Source organism: Acinonyx jubatus, chromosome E3, assembly GCF_027475565.1.
Source record: "Acinonyx jubatus isolate Ajub_Pintada_27869175 chromosome E3, VMU_Ajub_asm_v1.0, whole genome shotgun sequence".
In the NCBI taxonomy this organism is placed as follows: Eukaryota; Metazoa; Chordata; class Mammalia; order Carnivora; family Felidae; genus Acinonyx; species Acinonyx jubatus.
In genome coordinates, this window is record NC_069398.1 from 37,901,799 (window position 1) to 37,920,505 (window position 18,707).

The following is an 18,707-nucleotide window of genomic DNA, read 5'->3' on the forward strand; positions in this document are numbered from 1 at the left end:
CCTCCCTTCCATCCACACGGTGGAAACTACTCAACCATAAAAAGGAATGAGACTGACACACGCTGTAACATAGGTGAACCGTGAAAACATGATGCTCGGAGAAAAAGCCAGACACACAAGGTCACACAGTGTATGGAGCCCCTGGAAGAGGCAAGCTCACAGAGATGAGGTAGATGAGAGGTGCCCAGGGGCTGGGGGTGCAGAAATGGGAGTTCTAGTCTAATGGGGGCAGAGTTTCCGTTCGGGATGGTGACCACCATCTGGAAATGAATGGTGGTGACAGCAGCACAACATTGTGAATGTACTTAATGCCACTGAACTGTAAGCCTAAAAATGGCTAAAATGGTGAATGTTACGTGATGTATATTTTCCCACAAAAAACAACAGCAAAAACATACACACAAGAAAAGAATGCATCACACACCAGGGAAAGACTTCGGGGGCGGGAGGTTAGGGCTTTCCCCGTTTGTTATCTAGTATTCTCTAATTTTTCTACAATAAACACGTCAAACTTTATAACAAAATATAGTTAAAAAGCAGAAACCACCCCAGGGTTCCTCAAGATGAGTGACAGACGGACACACGGACACCATGTTTCTGCCACGTGCACAGTATCAGGCAAATAAACTCACCGGCACAGCATTAGGAGAGGAAGATCTTCCCGAAATGAACCACTAGTGGATCAGGAAGAATCGTACAGCCGCCATGCGACTGTGGACAGCAAGAGCAAAGCTGCAGGTCCAAGGACGCGGAGACCAGGCAGAGCAGCTCCTGGAGAGCAGCGGGGGATGCAGGTCCCGGACAAGGGCCTGTGTATTTTGTGGGACGGAGTAGCTTCTTTACCTGTTAGTGTGTGAATTCTGGCCATTCTACAACCAAACTTAGGTATCAACCAATTTGTCATCTTCATTTCATAAAGGTGTGAGTTACAGTTTGTGGCGCCCCTATGATTCCGTGTGGCCTGACCCCTGGCCCTATAGACTTCCTGTGTCATCAGGTGAAATAAAACGTCAATACTACCCAAAGCTATCTATGCATTCAATGCAATCCCCATCAAAATTGCACCAGCATTCTTCTCAAAGCTAGAACAAGCAGTCCTAAAATTTGTATTTTAGGCAGGAAACCATTTGTATTTTAGGAAACCATCAAAACCCTAGAGGAGAAAGCAGGGAAAAACCTCTCTGACCTCAGCCGCAGCAATTTCTTACTTGACACATCTCCAAAGGCAAGGGAATTAAAAGCAAAAATGAACTACTGGGACCTCATGAAGATAAAAAGCTTCTGCACTCCAAAGGAAACAGTCAACAAAACCAAAAGGCAACCGACAGAGTGGGAAAAGATATCTGCAAATGACATATCAGACAAAGGGCTAGTATCCAAAATCTATAAAGACCTCACCAAACTCCACACCCAAAAAACAAATAATCCAGTGAAGAAGTGGGCAGAAAACATGAATAGACACTTACTTCTCTAAAGAAGATACCCAGATGGCCAACAGGCACATGAAAAGATGCTCAACATTACTCCTCATCAGGGAAATACAAATCAAAACCACACTGAGATATCACCTCACGCCAGTCAGAGTGGCTAAAAGGAACAAATCAGGAGACTAGAGATGCTGGAGAGGATGTGGAGAAATGGGAACCCTCTTGCACTGTTGGTGGGAATTCAGACTGGTGCAGTGGCTCTGGAAAACAGGGTGGAGGTTCCTCAAAAAATTAAAAATAGATCTACCCTATGACCTAGTGATAGCACTGCTAGGAATTGACCCAAGGGATACCGGAGTGCTGATGCACAGGGGCACTTGTACCCCAATGTCTATAGCAGCACTTTCAACAATAGCCAAATTATGGAAAGAGCCTAAATGTCCATCAACTGATGAATGGATAAAGAAGTTGTGGTTTATGTATACAATGGAATACTACCTGGCAATGAGAAAGAATGAAATCTGGCCATTTGTAGCAACGTGGATGGAACTGGAGAGTGTTCTGCCAAGTGCAGTAAGTCATACAGAGAAAGACAGATACCGTATGTTTTCACTCTTATGTGGATCCTGAGAAACTTAACAGAAGACCATGAGGGAGGGGAAGGAAAAAAAAAAAAGTTAGAGAGGGAGGGAGCCAAAACATAAGAGACTCTTAAAAACTGAGAACAAACTGAGGATTGATGGGGGGTGGGTGATGGGTATTGAGGAGGGCACCTGTTGGGATGAGTACTGGGTGTTGCATGGAAACCAATTTGACAATAAATTTCATATGAAAATAAATACACAAATAAAAATTTAAAAAAGAAATGCATAGTCAGGGCATCCCTCCAGTGACAGGTACGGGGTCTTCTTAAGTAAATGCTGGTGGACTCACAGGTCACCAAGGCAGCTGCGCGGAGGCCATTCAGAGCCCTCTGCCACCTTGCTAGGGTCCTCAGGCTGTGGCTAGAGAACACGGAGTGTGAAACACAGCCCAATTTCAGAATGCCCGTGTTAGGCGTCTGTATTAGGCTGCTGAAGCCAGTGGCAAAGCAGCCAGAGCAGCTGAGGCCCATGGACCGTAAGAGCCCACACCTGGTCCTGGCACCTGTGGTCCAGGCCTTGGTCTTGGGGACCCGCTGCTAGAGGTCAGGGCACCAGGGGGCCGGGCACGGCAGTTCGTGACACGCCATCAGGGCCCGGTGTCCTGCCTCGTCTCCTGGGCTCCTGGACACCCACTCTTGCTTAACCAACAGAGAGTGTGAATGTGGACACCAGGCGGGCACCCTCAACTTCCCTCTCCTCCCCACCCTGAACCTGCCCGCTCCAATGGGAAGGGCATGACCACCGCCCACCCCCCCACCACTACCCTCCTCCTTCCTTCCCTGCCTGTCGTCTGGATGGACACCTGTACCCTGCTTCATCGGGCACACTCCCTGCCTGCCCAACTCGGGCAAGTCCTCCATCATCTTGTTTCTTACCACGGTCTGGACACACCAGGTCCACCCACGGCTGCCCATGGTAAAAGCAAACACCACGCTGCTGACAAATTTGTGTCCCAACACCTGCTTTCTAAGAGTTTCATATACTTACCTTTTGTTTTTCACTCCGGGCGTGGGGGACGGAAAGGCCAAACCTCCCAGACTGCGGGCCAGTGTTGACTGTGCTGGTGGGTCTATGCAGCAAGTGTGGAATGGCTGGGGCTGAGCAGGACAGCCGGGGTGGGGGCGGCGTCCTGCCGGGACACCCTCATCCTTCCAGGCCCCAGGCTGGCGCCGCTCCTAAGAACTTCTGAGGCTGGTCTCCTCCCAGCTGAGTCGGGCTCACACCTGTCAGCCCTGAGTCAGCCAGCCTCCATAAGCGTTGAGCGGCTTCATGTGTCATCACAGGAGAGGATCAAAGAAGCTCTTGAGCGTTCAAAGCCGCTGCCCAGCACTGACCCCGGTTTCTACTGTTCCCGCCCCTCCCCAGCTCCTGGAGAGCAGTCAGCCCCTGCCAAGCTGCAGGGACATCATTTTCGGAAGTTCTGATCCTTCTCCGTGGAAACAAGGCAAAGAGGAAAGGGGCTTAAAGAAATTATTCATATATACCAACAACGAAGCAACAGAGAAATCAAGGAATCGATCCCATTTACAGCTGCACCAAAACCCATAAAACACCTAGGAATAAATCTAACCAAAGAGGTGAGAAATCTATACACCTAAAACTATAGAAAGCTTATGAAAGAAATTGAAGAAGGCACAAAAAAAAAAATGGGAAAAGATTCCATGCTCCTGGATAGGAAGAATAAATATTGTTAAAATGTCAATACTACCCAAAGCAATCTACAGATTCAATGCGATCCCTATCCAAATAACACCAGCATTCTTCACAGAGCTAGAACAAATGATCCTAAAATTTGTATGGAGCCAGAAAAGACCCAGAATAGCCAAAGCAATCTTGAAAAAGAAAAGCAAAGCAGGAGGCATCAAAATCCCAGACTTCAAGCTACACTGCAAAGCTGTAATTATCAAGACAGTATTGTACTGGCACAAGAACAGACACTCAGATCAATGGAATGGAATAGAGAACCCAGAAATGAACCCACAAATGTATGGCCAACTCATCTTTGACCAAGCAGGAAAGAATATCCAATGGAATAAACACAGTCTCTTTAGCAAGTGGTGCTGGGAAAACTGGACAGCGACATGCAGAAGAATGAACCTGGACCACTTTCTTACACCAGACACAAAAATAAACTCGAAATGGATGACAGACCTAAATGTAAGACAGGAAGCCATCAAAATCTTCGAGGAGAAAGCAGGCACAAACCTCTTCGATCTCGGCTGCAGCAACTTCTTATGCAACACATCTCCAGAGGCAAGGGAAACAAAAGCAAAAATGAACTACTGGGACCTCATCAAAATAAAAAGCTTCTGCACAGTGAAGGAATCAGTCAGCAAAACTAAAAGGCAACCGACAGAATGGGAGAAGATACTTGCAAATGACATATCAGATAAAGAGGTTAGTATCCAAAATCTATAAAGAACTTACTAAACCCAACACCCAAAAAACAAATAATCCAGTGAAGAAATGGGCAAAAGACACAAACAGACACTTCTCCAGAGAAGACATCCAGATGGCCAACCGACACACGAAAAAATGCTCAACATCACTCATCATCAGAGAAATACAAATCAAAACCACAGTGAGATACCACCTCACACCTGTCAGAATGGCTAACATTAACAACTCAGGCAACAAGAGATGTTGGCTAGGATGCGGAGAAAGAGGATCTCTTTTGCATTGTTGGTGGGAATGCAAGCTGGGGCAGCCACTCTGGAAAACAGTATGGAGGTTCCTCAAAAAACTAAAAACAGAACTACCGTACGACTTAGCAGTTGCACTACGAGGCATTTATCCACGGGATACAGGTGTGCTGTTTCGAAGAGACACATGCACCCCTACGTTGACAGCAGCACTATCAACAACAGCCAAAGTATGGAAAGAGCCCAAATGTCCATCGATGGATGAATGCATAAAGAAGATGGAGTATATTTATACGATGGAGTATTATCGATACTCGTATATCGATACACTCGTATATTGGCAATGAAAAAGAATGATATCTTGCCATTTTCAACTACGTGGATGGATCTGGAGGCTATTATGCTAAGTGAAATTAGTCAGAGAAAGACAGATAGCATAGGACTTCACTCATGTGAGGACTTTAAGACACAAAACAGGGGCGCCTGGGTGGCTCAGTCGGTTGAGCGTCCGACTTCGGCTCAGGTCACGATCTCACGGTCCGTGAGTTCGAGCCCCGAGTCGGGCTCTGGGCTGACAGCTCAGAGCCTGGAGCCTGTTTCAGATTCTGTGTCTCCCTCTCTCTGACCCTCCCCCGTTCATGCTCTGTCTCTCTCTGTCTCAAAAATAAACGTTAAAAAAAATTTTTTTTAAAGACACAAAACAGATGAACATAAGAGAAGGGAAGCAAAAATAATATCAAAACAGGGAGGGGACAAAAGAGAAGAGACTCTTAAATATGGAGAACAAACAGAGGGTTACTGGAGGGGGTGTGGGGGGGACGGGCTAAATGGGGAAGGGGCATCAAGGAATCTACTCCTGAAATCATTGTGGCACTACATGCTAACTAACTTGGATGTAAATTTAAAAAAAAATCATATCTGTGGGGAAGATTAAACTTGTTTATTAACTGATGCAAACGTTTTCCAATTTGGGCAAAGCTGGAAGAAAAGGACTTCTGACAAAGGAGCTGGGCTGTACGAGAGATTTTAAGATTCACCCCTCTCAACCAACTCCAGAAGGTAACACAATAACAATTTATAGAAACATTTTTACCACATTTGAACAAAATACAATTTCATCCATAATCTTCAAACTCGTTTTCCGCTTTCCAGGGAGTCGAAGCTCATATCCTTGTTCAGAGTTTAAAACACCCTGTTTTAAGCATGTCCTTGTCCAGACAAGTTCTTGCTTGCCTCAGTGGGGTCTGCAAGCTTACACGAGAGCACGCTAACTCTCAGTCCGCCCCTTGCTCTATGTGATAAAAAGAACTGCAGGAAGGAGAGAGAGAGAGGGAGGGAGTTAACTTTAAAAACCACCACGCACATAAAGTTGAAAACCAGTGAGCACAAGAGAGCCACGATGAGCTGTTCTGCAGGTGTGAGCATACACCTGAGAGAGTCCCAGTCTCAGGGCCAGTTTGGAGAGAAATTACAGATGTGGCTCCTGAGGCTGATTTTGTAAAAATCTATGTTATTTGTTTCATGGCATTTCTCTTTGGTAGGAAAATTGGAGTTTCAAATCCAATACTTAACAAAAAGAAGGGTTTAAAGTGTCTTCAAGGGGCACCCGGCTGGCTCAGTCAGTGGAACATGTACCTCTTGATCTCAGTGTCATGAGTTCAAGCCCCACACTGGGTGCAGAGGTTACATGCGTACAATCATGCATAAAATAGTGTCAAGCCAGCAGCTGTGACAGATGTTAACCCGTGGTGGCGACCTAATCTGTCAGGCTATGGGGACGTGGTGATGTGCTTTATTGTTAACAACGTCTCCCTTCTGACAATAAAGCACCTTCACCAACATTTTATTTAACGCAGGGCAGAAGGGCACATCAGCTAGCTGGTTTACTTTCAAAGACTACTAGGAAAAGACTCCTGGCAGGAAACACTGCAAGACTGAACTGGGCAACGAAGCTCCGTGGGCACCTTCCCATGGAGCGTCCCCACCCCCCTCCCCCAGTCGGGGTGCGGCTGGCCGGAGCACTGGAGCTGCCTCATTCGGCAGCACTTTTCAGGGCCTTGATGGAGCGGTTTTTAAGTTGCAGGAAACAGACAGTGAAGCAAATAGTGGTCCCGCTCGGAGAAATCCAGATAAACTCCATCTGGGTGAGGACTCGACCACTCTGCAGGTGCACAGAAGCCCACTTCAGCACTGCTGGTAGCCTGCCTTTATGTCTCTTCTCCCAATTCTCCTCGAATTCATGCAGGGAGGACACATTCCTGGTTTCTTCACTAACTAATGAATTGAATTAAATCTCTGATGTGTTCATTTTATTTTTGTATGACAGTCATGGCTTTACCCTTTTTGGAAATCATTTGACACTAACATCACACTTAAAAGGACCTGTAGTAATATCACCATGTGTTTTAAAACATTAAAATACCTTCTTTTGAAATCCCTCCAACTAAACCATTTGAAGTAGTCATAGTTTTGTTTGTTTTGAAGGAGAGACAGAGAGACAGAGAGAGAGAGAGAGAGAGAGAGAGAGAGAGGCAGCGGCAGAGGGACAGAGAGAATCCCAAGCAGGCTCCACACTCAGCGCGGAAGCCAGTGTGTGGGGCTCGATCTCACGAACCATGAGCTCATGACCTGAGCCAAAATCAAGAGTTGGACACTCAACCGACTAAGCCCCCGCAAGCACCCCTATTTTTAATTGAAATATGCATATACAAAATACCCCATCTGTACAACAATACTTTTTGTCATTTTTTAACTGATTTAAAATAATTGATAAATTGTATTTGATTCTCAAGATCTTTATTACTTTTTTTTAGTTTTTTTTTAATGTTTATTTATTTTTGAGACAGAGAGAGACAGAACATGAACGAGGGAGGGTCACAGAGAGAGGGAGACACAGAATCTGAAGCAGGCTCCAGGCTCTGAGCTGTCAGCACAGAGCCCGACGCGGGGCTCGAACTCACGGACCGTGAGATCATGACCTGAGCCGAAGTCGGCTGCTTAACCGACTGAGCCATCCAGGCGCCCCAAGATCTTTATTACATTTTGTATTATGATCATTTTAACTTTTTAGTTTATTTCTGAGAGACAGACAGAGTGAGCAGGGAAGGGGCAGAGAGAGGGGGAGACACAGAATCCCAAGCAGGCTCCAGGTTCTGAGCTGTCAGCACAGAGACCAACACGGGACTTGAACTCACAGACCATGAGATCACGACCTGAGCCAAAATGGGCCACCTAACTGACTGAACCACCCAGGTGGCCCTGTGATATGACCATTTTATATCTGCTTAAAATCTTTGTTCAACCTGACTTAAATACTTTTTAAAAATATTCTTTGGGAAGGTACAACATTTACTTGAGAGCAATTTATTGGTATGTTTGAATTGAGTTAGGAAACCTGCAAGTAACTTGCCATGAATTTAAATTGATCAAATTCATTAGCAACTTGCACCTCGTATTTGGAGGGAAAACAAAGTCGGTCATAGGTCTGAGTATGTTCTGAGTTGGGAACGGACAGTATTCACATGGACCCACGCTAATGGTGGACGAGACACAGCATATCCTTGCAATTTCCCCCTTAGGCCCAGCAATGAAGAAGTCTCAAAGCAACGTCCTAGAAATATCAGTGAGACCATAGGTAACTCCATGTCGGTAACCCACTCGGATATGCTTGAGGCCACAAGGAAAGAAGCCCCTGGAAAATGGGAACACCTGCTTCTGAGGCTGGGCTGGTGGAGATGCAGTGTTGTCAAAGGCAATTTTAGAGCCTCTGCGAGATCACAACTACTTCTGTGATTATACTGAGACGCGGCTGGCCTTTTCACTCTCATTCTTCCACAGAACACACGGCGGTTTTCCAGAGGCTATGGAACATGAGATGACGACATTGCAGACTGTTAAAGGAATGTGTGCTCATGAACGTGTTTTAGGTTATTCTCGATGTTACGTCCTCGTGAAGTAAATACAGACAGATATAATTCTCTGAAAGAGGAGCTTGAAAACTTTGAAGAGCGTGAAGGAGAAAACTTTTCAGACTGGCAGAAGGAGAGGAGTCACGTAGGCTGCAGCCCTATCTCACCTGTGACCTGGCACAAGTAGCAGTATTTCTTGGTCCCATTTTCCGCATTTGCAAAACAACAGGAGTTTGTCTCAGTCCCCTTTCCCCTTTAATACTAAGATTCTGTGACACCACCCCCTCCCCCCAAGGCTGCGGCCCTGCTCTGGTTAGAGCAGCAGGATCACAGCGTTTTAGAGGGTCACAGAGGCTGAGTGGCGGGATTAGAGTTCAAACCCGGAGACTGTGTAGCCCCCCGCAGCCACGCATGTGACCGTGCCATCCAATTCTGCTTACTGAATTGAGGGGCACCGCCACACAGCTGGGGCAGGGCGAGGACCAGCTTTGACAGCCCAGTGCACTGCCTTGGAGTTAACCTAACAGATAGTGTCTTTGTTGGTCTATTTCTTTCTCTCTTTCTTTTAAAGATCCTATTTTTAAGTAATCTCTACACCCAACGTGGGCCTTGAACTCAGAACCCTGAGATGAAGAATCCCACCCTCCACCGACTGGGCCAGCCAGGCACCCCTTGCTGGTCTATTTCTTTGGTGTCCTGTGGAGTCCCTTTATACTTTACGGGGGAAAAAAAAAAAAACAAACAACAGATGACTTGCATTGTTTCCACAGTAGCCAAGTCCTTCTGCACATGTGGAATTGGGCATTAAAAATAACAAATTCCCGAACTTTCTAGGTCTTACTCTAGGATTTTCTTATTACTTGAATATATAGAGTGACATAGTACTGTAAAATATACTAACTTTTAAGTAAAGTTTGCTTCTCTCCAGAAGAAATTGCCACTTCAGCGCTGTTTTCTGTTCATCCGTCATTGTAAGAAACTCATTCACCTGGTTAAAACGATCAAACACACATTTCCGAAGTCTGTATAAATAACTCATCTTGACAGCAATGTGGAGCTTCACTTTGCTCACTTGACTGGGATTTTATTCACACAAGTGACAGCTCAATTCTCTAAATGGAGGAGAGGTCAGAAAGGCTCTGAAGGAAACCCCTGAAGGGAGTCAGGTGGCTCAGTCCAGAAAACTCCCCTTCACAAACTAGAAACCGCTTGGGACCGAGGTTTAATGGTAAACTTCAGGAGCGGGTTCTCACCATAAAAAACACATGCCTGTCATCAAGCCCACACGCCCCTAAGTATCTGCTGCCGTCCCCATGGAGGCCACCGTGTGCGCTGACTGCATCGGGCTCACTTTGCACAGCTGGTCGTGGCACGTCGCCAAACCCTCCTTCTGTCTCACCACCGATCGGCACCCCCCAATGCGCTGTTCTGCCCACTGTGACTACAGAGAAGGTCTTTCTCCACTGCAGCCAACAGCCTCCAACACTATTCCCAGCAGCGAGATTAGCGGTGATTGGCAAACGTGCAATTATTTCTTCACTAAAGCAATGTGTGTTTCCATCAAGACTGATTTTTCCCCCAGACCTCTTTATTAATGACTTAATTTCTATCAAATGTCCACTGAAATAACCTATGTTTGGGGGAAGAGAATTCAATCTGGAATTATTTCTAAACACACGTTCCTTTCTGCTACTTACCGTGCAGCCTAAAGTCTCCTCTGCAACACCTCCCGTGAGGCTGCAGGCATGGAGGGTGCCTGTGTGGTCAGTGACATCAATTAGCAAGTGGAAGCTGACAAAAACAGATTTAAGTTCCAAAGAATCTCGGTGGCAAGTAGGGCAGGTGCCGGATGCTTCCTTCATAACGTATCCACAGCCCGAGCTGAAAAGAAACAAAGACAGTGATTAACAGGTGAGGGCGTAAATGACCAACCTGATCTCTAGCTGAAGAACCACGTTCCCGTAAAAGTCTAAACCAGAGTAAGGACTTCCGGAGCCCTTAGAGCAATGCAATGCCAGACGGACGGGCGAAGCAGGCAATACCACAATTTGCGGTCAATCCCATTTTCCACTGCCCTGCATCCCCCTGCTGGGGCTCCTTCACCCCTTCCCTTCTGCAGACAGCGGCAGGACCGGCTCTCAGCCCTGGAAATCTGTCACAGCCTATTCCTTGACACTGCAGGTACGTCCGTCTAGTCTCCCTGGCTCAGGGCGCTGAGGGCAAGCCCCGGTTCCACAAATGCTCACATGATGCTTCTGTACTAGGCTTCCACATGTTGACAGAAAAATCCTAGGGGTGGTCAAGTTCACACCCTGAATGCTGTTAGTACTGCCAGGAGCCCACTCTTCTCTCTTTAGGGGAATTACATGCTGTTCCATATGTTTGGAGCAGTCTGCTTTAGCCACTTGGAACAGAAAGTCCGACTCAAGTTTCTTAAGTGGAGGGGCGATCTGAAGACGGTACTTTCTTGTCTGGGCACGTATCACTTTTAAGCTAAATTTCAGATGCTTTTCCTCATGTATCAATATTAAAGATGTAGGAAAAAATGAGAAAGACATTAAAATTTTCAAAAAGTTTTTGAAAAATATTTTTCAAGAAGTAAACACCTGACATACATTGCCACCTCCACCTGTTTTTTTTTCAACTTTAATATCAAATCATAAAATGTTTTTAAAATCCATAGATCAGTATCCTGACTGTGGTGGTAGATACACAAAGCTACACATGTAATAAAACTACATAGAGCTTCACACACACACACACAAATGACTGTATGTCAGTCTGGTGAAATTTGAATAAAAATCATCAGATTGAATTAATATCAATACCCTGGCTACGATACAATACTATAGTTTCATAAAATGTTACCATCGGAGGGAAGTGGAGAAAGTGTCCATGGATTCTCTTTATTAGTTCTTACAACTCCATGTGAGTCTACAACTATCTCAATAAAATTTTCAATTACAAAAATTCATAGTAATGTCCTAGATGTTTCTTGCTAAGCATCTTTTGGCTAAGATTATTAAATCTACTGGGGTTTGCTTTTGTACAATAACTTTGACCTAGGAGAGGCTAGAAATCATATTTACCATGTGGCTGAAAATAATTTTTTTTAAGAGAGAGAGATGAGGGAGGGCAGAAAGGAGGGGGGAGGAGAGAGAGAGAGAGAGAGAGAGAGAGAGAGAGAGAGAGAGAGAGAGAGAGAGATACCACAAGGAGCAGAGACACAGAGAAGTAGGGCTCGAGCTCATGAACCATGAGATCATGACCTGAGCTGAAGTCAGATGCTTAACCGACTGAGCCACTCAGGCGCCCACAGCTGAAAAGAATTTTTTTTTTTAAATGCTAAGGGCATCTGAGTGGCACAGTCTGTTGAGTGTCTGACTCTTGATCTAGACTCAGGTTGTGACCTCACGGTTTGTGAGTTTGAGTCCCAAGTCGGGCTCTGTGCTGAGGGTGTGGAGCCTGCTTGGGATTCTGTCTCTCCTTTGCCCTGCCCCTCCCCCATTTGTGGGTATGCACATGTGCTCTCTCTCTCTCAAAAATAAACAAGGAAAAATTTTAAATGCTGTCACTTGTCATCTCAGTTCGAAGTTTCTGGCAGTATTATATCTTTTTATTTTGTGACTACAGAAACACAGCAAATCAAATTTTACCTTAAAAGACAATTATAGGGGCACCTGAATGGCTCAGTCGGTTAAGCAGCTGACTCTTGATTTTGGCTCGGTCATGATCTCATGGTCATGAATGGAGCCCCACATCACGCTGAGCATGGAGCCTGCTAGATTCTCTCTCCCTCTCTCCCTGCCCCTCTCCCTTGCTCTCTCTCTCTCAAAATAAATAAACATTAAAAAAGAAAGAGAGAGAGAGAAAGCTTGGGTGCCTGGGTGGCTGGGTTGGTTGAGCGGTCTGACTTCAGCTCAGGTCATGATCTCACAGTTTGTGGGTCTGAGCCCCGTGTTGGGCTGAGCTCTCAGCACAGAGCCCGCTTTGGATCCTCTGCCCTCCCCTCTCTGCTCCGCCTCCATTTTTGCATGCTCTACCTCTCTCTCAAAAATAAATATTTTAAAAAAAGGAAATTTTTGCCCAGCTAGCTCAGTCGGTAGAGCATGAGACTCTTAAAAAAAGGAACTTTTTGTTTAAAGGCAGTTATAGGGGCACCTGGCTGGCTCAGTTAGTGGAGTGTACGACTCTTGACCTCAGGATTATGGGTTTGAGCCCCACACTGGGTATAGGGATTACTTAAAATCTTTTTTTAAAGGCAATTATTGGGGCACGTGGGTGGCTCAGTTGGTTAAGCATCTGACTTCAGTTGAGGTCATGATCTCGCGGCTTGTGAGTTCGAGCCCCACGTCAGGCACTGTGCTCAGAGCCTGGAGCCTGCTTGGGATTCTGTGTCTCCCTCTCTCTCTGCCCCCCACTCATTCACTCATTCTCTCTCTCTCTCCAAAGTAAATAAACATTAAAAAAAATTTAAGGCAACTATAATCTTTCAATCTAAGTAGTCTGTCTTGGAAACTTAAGTATGGGTTATTCATTTATACCTTTCATTCAAATATATAACCACTGTTATTTCAAAGAATATCTTTAACTTTTGTAGGGCTTAAAATTTATTAACGTTAGTTGGTCTTTATTTCTTACAAGAATGACTTTGCTGACAGTAATATGTCTGCTTACCATCGGTGTCGAACAACAGTTGTGGTTGCACCATCAATGTTCAGTGTAGAAATGTGAGCATAAAGAATCCCGTAGAAAGGGTCAGCTTTCCCTTCATTCTTCAAAGCTTTTACCTTTAATTGTTCAACTGTATAGACATCAACTATTGCATTTACTAAAAATAAAAAGTAATTAACAGCTCTCTATGTATTCGAAGAACTCCAAAAGATTATATCCAAATAGAAAAACTATAAAGTTCAAATGAGAACGTGTAACAGGTTCAGTGAAGTAACAGAAAAATTATTATATCTGCTATATTAAACATGATTATATAAATGGACATAACAACAAAAAAAAAGCAAAAAAAAAAAGGAAAAGAATGGGAATTTTAATTCATTTTATTTCATTGAAGACTTTCTGGTCATCAGAAGACACCAGTAAAAGCGTGGGAAGGCAAGCCTCAGAGTGGGGCATGCTAGCAATCTTAGAGGATAAAAAGGACTCCTATCTACATACATAAATAATTCTTAAAAGTAAGAAAAAGACAGTCAACTCAAGTTTTTAGCTCCCATGAGATTGGCAAAAGGTTTTAGATACCTCTAAAAGTTTTATACAACCTTTGAGAAAGTGGAAATATAGCAGTTACAGAATAAGAATATGGTATCTTTTACTGTGTAAAACAAAGTACTTCCTTTTAAAAATCCAAATAACATTTAAAGGTCGCTTACAATTTATGGGATCTTTCAGATAACTGTCGATTTCACCATCCAGAGGATTTGTTTCTTTATTCTCTCTTATAAAATTCAACAGGATGTTAGCTTCTGGTGTATCTTAAATCAAAAATGCACATTAAATGAAAAACAATGGATCACTTTTTAGATAACTGCAAGTGATCCAAAATGATTTTTAATAAGTAAAGGCATATGAAAACATAAATAGGATATTGTGCAGCCATCAGCGGTCTATTCAGTGAAGAGATGTAGACCAGACATTGTTAAAGGGCAGCTTACAAAACTATGTGGAACAATTTCCTTTAAATTAAATACACACACACACACACACACACACACACACACACACAGATATGCAAGGTTATCTGGAAGAGTATGTATCAAAGAAATGATTCCCTTGTAAAATAGTAGGAGTATAGGTGTTGTTTTCCCTTTTTGCTTTTAGTATTTTCTGAATTTTATATGCATTTCTTTTCTGATCAGAAAAAAATCTTTTAAGTTTATTTGAAAGTCTTGCTCCTCGACTTGGAATACAAGTATTCTCAGGAATAGTCAGAATGTGTACCAGAAGGTTTCCATGTGACCCCGACACCTTCAGCCCAAGCCCCCAACCTCCAACACCTGACGGCCTTTCAGCCCTCCCTGACCGACTCCAACACTCTGTAGACCTGCCATTGCGGGGGGCCCCTCCCCACGGAGCCCCGGGGCAGAGGCAGGCACTTCTCTCTAGTTCCTGTTCAACCAGGAGTCCTATCACTGAGCTTTCACAGAACCATCCTGAAATTCCTTGTGAGCAGGGCTTCTGCCCTTCCAGCCCTGAGGCTCTCATACCCAGTACAGTGACTGTCCTTTCACTCATCTGACCATCCATCCACCGTGTCCGGCCTTGTTCCAGAAAGGACTCACGTCATCTCAGTGCTTGGCAAATAAAAGGCATTCAACAGATATTTGTAAGTGAGTGAGTGAATGAATGCATGTTTCAGAACCACAGACGGAACTGCGGCACTGGAGACAGGGGCAGGGGCTGGACCGAGGTCACAGAAATCCAACCACGGCCCCCCCCCACCCCCTACCCCCCTGCAGGTGTGGCTATGAAGATCCCTGCCGACGACAAGGTTCTCAGGCCTGTGTGGTGGACACTCACAGGGCAGAGAAAGCCATAAGCAAAGCTAGGATGACAGTTTAAGCCAGTAGAGGTTTTTAATTTCTACTTGGCTGGTATAGCCCAGGAAATTAGAAATAAGGGTGATTAAATATGCACATGAGGCGCGCCTGGGTGGCTGAGTTGGTTAAGTGACCGACTTCAGCCCAGGTCATGATCTTGTGGTTCGTGGGTTCGAGCCCTGCGTCGGGCTCTGTGCTGACAGCTCAGAGCCTGGAGCCTGCTTCAGATTCTGTGTCTCCCTCTCTCTCTGCCCCTCCCCTGCTCACGTTCTATCTGTCTCAAAACAAACAAACATTGAAATTTTTTTGAAATATTCACATGAAAATTCACACACCCTCCTGAGTACTCTCCTTTTCTCTTTGAGAAACAGGTGTCTATTCTAGTGATGCTGGCATTGCTCAAACACTTTGACATTTCACCTTTGCATCTGTTTTCAGAACCAAATAGACAACATCCATTGAATATGTGTCTCATTAACTTAGCTTTGAGTTTTGTCCTAGTGAGCTTGATAACCTTTTCCAACAGACAAACCCAAATGTCTTTTAGAAATTTTCCCAGGCCTAATTTACCCTTAAAGGATGGAGCTTTCTTAATCATTGACATTACTCTATATAATACTATTAAAACTATTAATATTGATAAATTATTAAAAAATAATAAACCATAGTATTCCTCTCAAGGAAAGAAATGGAAAAAAAAGGAACCAAAGCGTGCAGTCTTGTCTTAAATGTTGAGAATAGATCACAGTTGTGCCACCATCGATTTATAAAAAGCAGCTAGAGCGATCCTTTTAGTTCATAGAAAATGCCACCCTCTGCTCCAAATCCTGACCTGGTTCCCCTTCCCTATGACCTCTCATTAGCCTATAAAGCCTTCTTGAGACCCACCCTCCCCTCTGACCTTGACACCTCCTCCTGCCTGTGCTCCGTCAGCTGCAGCCACACTGGCCTCCTTGCTGTTCTACCCACAAGCAGGCTCCCTCCAGCCTCTGGGCCTTTGCACTGGCTGCTCCTTTGCCTGGCGCTCTTTCCTGTGGTTAACCCTCTCACTGCCTCACCACGTCTCTGCTCAAATGTCACCTTCCCAACGAGGCCAACCTTCCCTATACCCACCATGTCATTCTGGCCCCTCCTGACCCATTCCTCTTTTTCTTCTTAAATACTTCATAATCCACAGATGTGTTATCTTTGTTGTTTCTTATCTCTCTCTCCTGCTAGACCGTGAGCATCACGTGGGCAGAGACATTTGTGTTTTGCCACTGGACCCCAGGAGAATTCCTGGCACACAGCATATGCACAGCAGATGAGATCTCAACGAAGGCAAGCCAGGGCACATCACGTCACCTTCCACGACACCACTTTCAGGGACACGGCGTCCCTGGGCAGATGTGCAAGGTCCAGTGCACTTATGGAGACAACAGAGTCTTGTCGCTTTAGGTCATACTTTAAAAAATTCTGCTAATGGTTTGCTCAAAGACAGAAAATTGCTTTATAATTCCCGGTCAGTGTCGATGCTCTGTTAGTGGCCGGCAGAGTGAGCTGCTGTTCAAGAGGGAACGCTGTCGTATTTACATCTTCCTGAGATTGTGAAGGGTCATTCCGGCTCTGGTGCCAGGCTAAGCATTCTATCTGCAGTACAAAGTGCTCTGAGGATCCTTAAAAGGGCCAACCCCTCACGTCTCCCCAGATCCCGCTCCCCAGACTGCATGCTGGAATAAACTGTGACTGCTTTCAACATCCACGCCAGTGGGCCTTAGGAGTATTTCATTCATGCTATGAACTAATGATATTATGTATATGTTCTCAGTACTCCAGTATGAAATTATTTGAATATAGTAAAACTGAATTTATTTTTAAAACAGAAATTTAGGGGGCGCCTGGGTGGCGCAGTCGGTTAAGCGTCCGACTTCAGCCAGGTCACGATCTCGCGGTCCGTGAGTTCGAGCCCTGCGTCGGGCTCTGGGCTGATGGCTCAGAGCCTGGAGCCTGTTTCCGATTCTGTGTCTCCCTCTCTCTCTGCCCCTCCCCCATTCATGCTCTGTCTCTCTCTGTCCCAAAAATAAATAAACGTTGAAAAAAATAAATAAATAAATAAATAAAATAAAACAGAAATTTAGGTAATCCAATCAATAGCATTGATCTCTCAGAAATCATTACAAGGGATGATACTCTAAAAATGAATCTAGTTTTTCACATTTCTTTAGTAAAGACAGCAAAGAGATAGCTTGCTGCAAATTTAAGAAATATAAATGTAAAGCAGATAAAGCAGTTTTCACTTTTAATTCAAATGAAATCCAAGCATTGTTTTCATTCTTAAATATACTGCACAAATACTGAAATGTGTCAGACAGACATTTCCAAAGGGATAAGAAATTTCAGATAGCCTTTTACCTGGATTAGTTGTAATAATGGTTTTTGAGATTACTGTTGCTGTCATGCAGTTCCGAAATTTGTCAAAACTTATTCTTACATCTGAGGCAAATATTACTGTTTAGGGGGAAAAAGTCATTTTAAAATTATTATGTGTGGGGGGGGTATAAAAAATGACAAACAGTGAACACAATCATCACAGTATCATACCTGTTTCTCGTGGCATCCAGCTCTGTGCAACTAGAATAGATTCATTATCCCAACTGCGTATTTTTAAAAAGAAGCAAAAGTCAAATACATTAGGGAAAACTGGCAGTGACCACTTTATTTACCAAAAAAAGAATGTCCTAATGGCTGGAGTTAACGATTCCCCAAGTTATCAAGGCACAAGTTAAGGATGCTGGCTTCTCCTGCATTTTGCAGGATACACGGTCTATTTCACAAAGCATTTAACAACTGCGTGATAAATCATTCCTTTGATACTATTCATCTTTAACAACTTCTGCCCCATCAATTCCATCTTTGCCCACTACTTAGGTCACTCCAGGCGAGTTAGAACTGAGTGACTACAAATTGAAAGCCTTTAAAGTCTCTCTGTCAGACCATTAAGAGAGGGCTCCCACATTGGATAAACTGTTCAGGGGACCTGATGGGTTGAAGGCCTGTTTCACATTAATGGTTTTTGTTTCTTGGTTTTTTTTTTGTTTTTTGTTTTTTGTTTTGGTGCCCTGGCTTCTGGAGTCTAGATAACGCCACGTCCTACCCTACGGTGCCCCAGGTGCAGCCTGGGACAACACTTGCTTTTCTACCATCTTCCCACGGCCTCACTCAAGGATGCTACCCAGGCAATCAGGGAAAATCTGGCTGGTTTATTACCAATGGGACCAAATAAATCATTGTTTGTTATAAAGCAGAGAACAAGAATGAACCAGTCACAGTGGAGTCCATCTAAACAATCCCGTGCTGCCTAAAGATCTCATTTTAAGTTAATCTTACAGCACAGAGTGTAACAAGTCAATGTACAAGAGCAAAGTCTCCAGTAATTATTTCTCTCCAGTCATTACCCCTCTCCTACTATGAAATCCATCATCTTTTTGGTGAAACAAAAGCATTCTGTCTTGGTGATAACAGCAGGGATTTCAGTTTGGAACAGATGTGGGAGGTT

The 18,707-nt window shown here is 44.4% G+C and overlaps 1 protein-coding gene across 3 annotated transcripts in view; it reads right to left on the bottom strand.

Moving 5' to 3' along the window:
* Positions 1 to 5,632: 5,632 nt before the first annotated feature.
* MEIOB (meiosis specific with OB-fold) overlaps positions 5,633 to 18,707 on the bottom strand; it is a 28,204-nt gene continuing 15,129 nt past the window's right edge. For all 3 annotated transcript variants that reach the window (XM_027043600.2, XM_053213706.1, XM_053213707.1), the window contains 7 exons: positions 17,753 to 17,805; positions 17,564 to 17,659; positions 14,006 to 14,107; positions 13,299 to 13,452; positions 10,319 to 10,502; positions 9,523 to 9,609; positions 5,633 to 6,021 (listed from right to left, as the gene is read on the bottom strand). In XM_027043600.2, coding sequence (XP_026899401.1) covers positions 5,911 to 6,021; positions 9,523 to 9,609; positions 10,319 to 10,502; positions 13,299 to 13,452; positions 14,006 to 14,107; positions 17,564 to 17,659; positions 17,753 to 17,805 — 787 coding nt within the window. In that variant the 3' untranslated portion in view covers positions 5,633 to 5,910. The remainder of the gene's footprint in view (positions 6,022 to 9,522; positions 9,610 to 10,318; positions 10,503 to 13,298; positions 13,453 to 14,005; positions 14,108 to 17,563; positions 17,660 to 17,752; positions 17,806 to 18,707) is intronic.